The sequence below is a fragment of the Sapajus apella genome, unplaced genomic scaffold (genome assembly GCF_009761245.1).
Source record: "Sapajus apella isolate SASKATOON/1434 unplaced genomic scaffold, GSC_monkey_1.0 scaffold69, whole genome shotgun sequence".
Classification (NCBI taxonomy): Eukaryota; Metazoa; Chordata; class Mammalia; order Primates; family Cebidae; genus Sapajus; species Sapajus apella.
The window spans coordinates 3,577,859-3,583,500 of record NW_022437009.1 but is presented as its reverse complement, the minus strand read 5'-3'; the positions used below and the strand labels follow the sequence as shown (position 1 = coordinate 3,583,500).

The window sequence follows — 5,642 nt, the reverse complement described above, 5'->3', positions numbered from 1 at the left end:
AAAAAAAAAAAAAAAAAAAAAAAAGAAAAAAAAGAAGACTGTCTAAATCTTGACTGCAGCAAAGCACATGAACAAGTCTCACATGTGAGATAATTTCAAATGAAGAAATGTTTGACAAATACATTGTCATCTAATACCCAGATTTAACAATCTGTGCTATTAAAAAAACCAGACCAGTGTAAGGAAATTTTTTTTTAAATAATACATGACTTGACTCCTGCATATAAGGAACCTAAATCTAGTTATGAAGATAGTTGGCAATAAAGGATCTGTGAAATGTCAATGACAGAATAAGACAGACTCTGTTAATAATAAAATAGTTCCTACCTTTTTAATTTTTAATTTTTTATTTTTGTTCTGTTACCCAGGCTGAAGTGCAATGGTGTAATCACGGATCACTGCAGCGTCAAACTCCCAAACTCAAGCAATTCCCAGGCTCACCTCAGCCTCCCAAGTAGCTGGGACTACAGGTGTGCACCACCACACCTGGCTAATTTTTTGTAGAGATGGGGTATATTAGTTCATTCTTGCACTGCTAATAATGACATACCTGAGACTGGATAATTTATAAAGGAAAGAGGTTCAATGGACTTATAGTTCCACATGGCCAGGGAGGCCTCACAATTATGGCAGAAGGCAAAAAAGAAGCAAAGTCACATCTTACATGGTGGCAGGCAAGAGACAGCATGTGCAGGGGAACTCCCCTTTATAAAACCATCAGATCTTGTGAGACTTATTCACTACCACAAGAACAGTATGGGGGAAACAACCCTCATGATCCAATTATCTCTACCTGGCCCTGCCCTTGACACACAGGGATTATTACAATTCAAGGTGAGATTTGGGTGGGGACACATCCAAACTATATCATTGCACCCTGGCCCCTCCCAAATCTCATGTCCTCACATTTTAAAACACAATAATGCCCTTCCAACAGTCCCTCAAAATCTTAACTTATTCCAGCATTAATCCAAAAATCTAAATCCAAAGTCTCATCTGAGATAAGGCAAGTTCCTTCCACCTATGAGCCTGTAAAATCAAAAGCAAGTTAGTTACTTCCTAGATACAATGGGGGTCCAGGCACTAAGTAAATACATCCATTCCAAATGGGAGAAACTGCCCAAAACAAAAGGGCTACAGGCCCCATGAAGTCCGAAATCCAATACGGCAGTCATCAAATCTTAAAGTTCCAAAATGATCTCCTTTGATTCCATGTCTCACATTCAGGTGATGCAAGAGGTGGGCTCCCATGACCTTGGGCAGCTCCACCCCTGTGGCTTTGAAGGGTACAGCTATCCTCCTGGCTGCTTTCATGGGCTGTCATTAAGTGTCTGTGTCTTTTCCGGGTGCACGGTGCAAGCCATCGACGGATCTACCATTTTGGGGTCTGGTGGATGATGACCCTCTTCTCACAGCTCCACTAGGCAGTGCCCCAGTGGGGACTCTGTGTGGGGGCTCCAACTCCACATTTCCTTCCACACTGCCCTAGCAGAGGTTCTCCCTGAGGGCCCCACTCCTGCAGCAAACTTTTGCCTGGACAGCCAGGCATTTCCATACATCCTCTGAAATCTAGGCAGAGGTTCCCAAACCTTGATTCTTGACTTCTATGCACCCACAGGCCCAACACCATGTGTAAGCCACCACGGTTTGGGGCTTACACCCTCTAAAACAACAGCCTGAGTGGTATGTTGGCCCCTTTTAGTCATGGCTAGAGCTAAAACAGCTGGGATGCAGGGCACTATGTTTGGAGGCTGCATAGAGCAGGGCGGCCCTGGGCCCAGCCCATGAAACTATTTTTTTCCTTCCCAAGCCTCCAGGCCTGTAATAGGAGGGGCTGCCATAAAGGTTTCTGATATGCCCTAGAGACATTTCCCCATTGTCTTGGTGATTAACATTTGGTTTCTCATTACTTATGCAAATTTCTACAGCTGGCTTGAATTTCTCCTCAGAAAATAGGTTTTTCTTTTCTATCACAATATCAGCCTGCAAATTTTCTGAATGTTCATGCCCTGCTTCCCTTTTAAACATAAGTTCCAATTCCAAATCATATCTTTGTGAACATATAAAACTGAATGCTTTTAACAGCACCCAAGCCACCCCTGAATGTCTGGCTACTTAGAAATTTCTTCCACCACATGTCCTAAATCATTTCTCTCAAATTCAAAGTTCCACAGATTGGGCACAGACAAAATGCTGCCAGTCTCTTTACTAAAAATAGTAAGAGTCATCTTTATTCCAGTTTCCAACAAATTCTTCATCTCTATTTGAGATGAGCAGCATTTGGTCAAAGCCATTCAACAAGTCTCTAGGATGTTCCAAACTTTCCCACATCTTCCTGTCTTCCACTGAGTCCTCCAAACTGTTCTAATCCCTGCCTGTTACCCAGTTCCAAAGTTGCTTCCACATTTTCAGGTATCTTTGCAGCAGCACCCCACTACCCAGTACCAATTTACTGTATTAGTCCATTCTCATGCTGCTAATAAAGACATATCCAAGACTGGGTAATTTATAAAGGAAAGAGGTTGAATGAACTCACAGTTCCACGTGGCCAGGGAGGCCTCCCAATCATGTGAGGGAGACCTCACAATTACGGCAGAAGACAAAGAAGAAGGAAGGCATGTCTTACGTGGCAGCAGGCAAGAGAGAGCTTGTGCAGGGGATCCCCCATTTATAAAGCCATCAAATCTTATGAGACCTATTCATTATCTGAGAACAGTATGGGGGAAACTGCCCTCATGATTCAATTATCTCTACCTGGCCCTGCCCTTAACATATGGAGATTATTACAATTTAAGGTGAGATTTGGGTGGGGACACAGAGCCTAACCATATCATGGAGTTTCAACATGTTGCTCAGGATGGTCTCAAACTCCTGGGCTTAAGAGATCTGCCTGCCTCAGCCTCTCAGTGCTAGGATTACAGGCTTGTGCCACCATACTCAGCCCAGTTCATGTTTTTGAGCTCTTACTACTTGCCCAGCACTACCCAGGCCCTATCCACATTTCATGCCACTGACGCAAGCCCACATCAAATCCTGCCAGCTCCACCTTCAAAACACATCCAGGCATCTCTCATCCCCAATACTTACCTTCCTGCATTGCCCCTGCAGCCTAGCCAATCTCCCTGCTCTTCATTTTCTCTACTCTACATACTGTTCATTCAGCAGCCAGAATAATTCTTTTAAACACCCAAGTCATCATAATTTCACTCCTGTTCAAAATCTTTCAAAACTTTCCATTCACTGAAAGCAAAAAGGCCACAATCTTTAAAAGGCCCTTCAAAACTTCATCTACAGGATCCAACCCCAACTACTTTTGTAACTTCATTGTCTACCGCTCTCTGCCACAATGGTCTCCTTAAAGTTTCTTAAATGCTTGAAGCCTATCTCAGGGTCCTGACTAGTATACCTGGAATACCACTCCCCCAGATAGCCTTGTGGCCTAGCTCTCACTTCCTTAAGTGTATGGTCAACTGTCACCCTATTAAACAGACCCTCCCTGACCACACCATGCAATACTAACAAGAAGAGGGTAGCTGAATTAGCTACCATATAGTCTCCCTACGGGGGACTATGCAGCTGTGAAAAAGAATGAGGTCATCTCTATGAAGTGATAGGGAATGATTTTGCAGATGTACGGTTAAATGACAAAAATGACATACAAAAAATAGAGTGTTACCTTGTTTAAGAAGGGCAGTTAGAAAGAAAAAGAATCCAAGTAACTTTTGAATATAGTATTGCATACATCTTCACTGGGATACACAGATTTTCCTTGACTTATTATGGAAGTATATCCCGAACAACTCATTGTAGAGTTGAAAAATCTTAGGTTGAACCATTGTTAAGTTGGATACTATCTATAATGAAAAACAAAAAGAACTGTAAACAAATCTGTAACTGTAACTAGTAAGTTTGTAGTGGGTAATATATTGGTATGGCAACTGTAAAATGAGTTGGGGTTTAATGTAGATTAGGGAAATCTACTGACGCTACTAAGAACAGGATTCTCACTGTGGGAGTAAGGAGATACAAATATGGAACAGCAGAAGAGGCAGAAGAACTGAACGGCAAGATTATAAGTGTTAGAAGTATCACCGTGAACTCCTGACTTTGTAAAAACTCTATTTATTGGCTGGGCGCGGTGGCTCAAGCCTGTAATCCCAGCACTTTGGGAGGCCGAGGCGGGTGGATCACAAGCTCAAGAGATCGAGACCATCCTGGTCAACATGGTGAAACCCCGTCTCTACTAAAAATACAAAAAATTAGCTGGGCATGGTGGTGCGTGCCTGTAATCCCAGCTACTCAGGAGGCTGAGGCAGGAGAATTGCCTGAACCCAGGAGGCGGAGGTTGCGGTGAGCCGAGATCGCGCCATTGCACTCCAGCCTGGGTAACATGAGTGAAACTCTGTCTCAAAAAAAAAAAAAAAAAAAAAAAAACTCTATTTATTAACTTTGAAAACTGAAAGAGCCGAGGAGCAATGACTCTGGTGCCCATGAGCACATCTAGCACCCAGAACTTGATGTCTACATACCTTCTCTCCCTAAAAGAAACCAGGAAACATAATGATTTGAAGGCTGGGGCAGGAAAATGAGTCCAGAACATCCCTCTGTGCCAGAAAATAAGGAAGGGTTTTAAATCAAACAGTAATGCAGCAAAAGGACTCTGAAGCTTGAAGGGTCTCCCACTTGTCAAATGTGGGGTCGCTGAGCGCCAAAAAGGATGACAGGAATGCCATCTTTAAAAAGAATCCATGAGTCCACACAACCCTCGAAAATAAAAGACAAAAGGGAGGATGTGTGTACAAAAGCTATTCATTACTGAAGAATATAAACTAATCCATACAGAAAAACAGAATAGAAAATTGCTGGGTGGCTCATGCCTGTAATCCCAACATTCTGGGAAACTGGCTCAGAAGGATTGTTTGAGCCCAGGAGTTTAAGACCAGCCTGGGCAACATGGTGAAACCCGGTCTCTAAAAAAATGCAAAAAAATTAGCTGGGCGTGGCAGTATGTCCCTGTAGTCCCAGCTACCTGGAAACAGGCGGGAGGATTGCTTGAGTCTGGGAGATCAAGGTTGCAGTAAGCCATAATTGTTTCACTGTACTCTAGTCTGGGCAACAGAGTGAGACTGTATCTCAACAGAAAAGAAAAGAGAAGAAAATGAAAGAAAGAAGGGAAGAAGGAAGAAAAAAGGGAGGAAGGGAGGAAAAGGGAGGAAGGGAGGGAGAGAGAGAGAGAGGAAAGAAGGGAGAGAAAGAAAATTACCATTTGAAAATATTTTAGTGGCTGGGTATGGTGGCTCACGCCTGTAATCCCAGCACTTTAGTAGGCCAAGGAGGGAGGATCACTTGAGCCCAGGAGTTTACAACCAGCCTGGGGCCGGGCACGGTGGCTCACGCCTATAATCCCAGCACTTTGGGAGGCCGAGGCAGGTGGATCATGAGGTCAAGAGATCGAGACCATCCTGGTCAAATAGTGAAACTCCATCTCTACTGAAAATACAAAAATTAGCTGGGCATGGTGATGCGCGCCTGTAGTCCCAGCTACTCGGGAGGCTGAGGCAGGAGAATTGCTTAAACCCAGGAGGCAGAGGTTGTGGTGAGCTGAGATCGCGCCACTGCACTCCAGCCTAGGTAACAAGAGC

The 5,642-nt window shown here is 43.8% G+C and overlaps 1 protein-coding gene across 4 annotated transcripts in view; it reads right to left on the bottom strand.

Moving 5' to 3' along the window:
- The window catches only part of CD58 (CD58 molecule), a 57,997-nt gene that overhangs the window by 48,559 nt on the left and 3,796 nt on the right, over window positions 1-5,642 (bottom strand). Inside the window, exon 1 of one of the 4 annotated variants that reach the window (XM_032249626.1) lies at window positions 3,677-4,083. The exons of the other annotated variants lie outside the window; for them this stretch is intronic. Coding sequence (XP_032105517.1) covers window positions 3,677-3,740 — 64 coding nt within the window. The 5' untranslated portion in view covers window positions 3,741-4,083. Of the gene's footprint in view, window positions 1-3,676; window positions 4,084-5,642 lie in introns of those variants that run through there. 4 annotated transcript variants of the gene reach the window in all.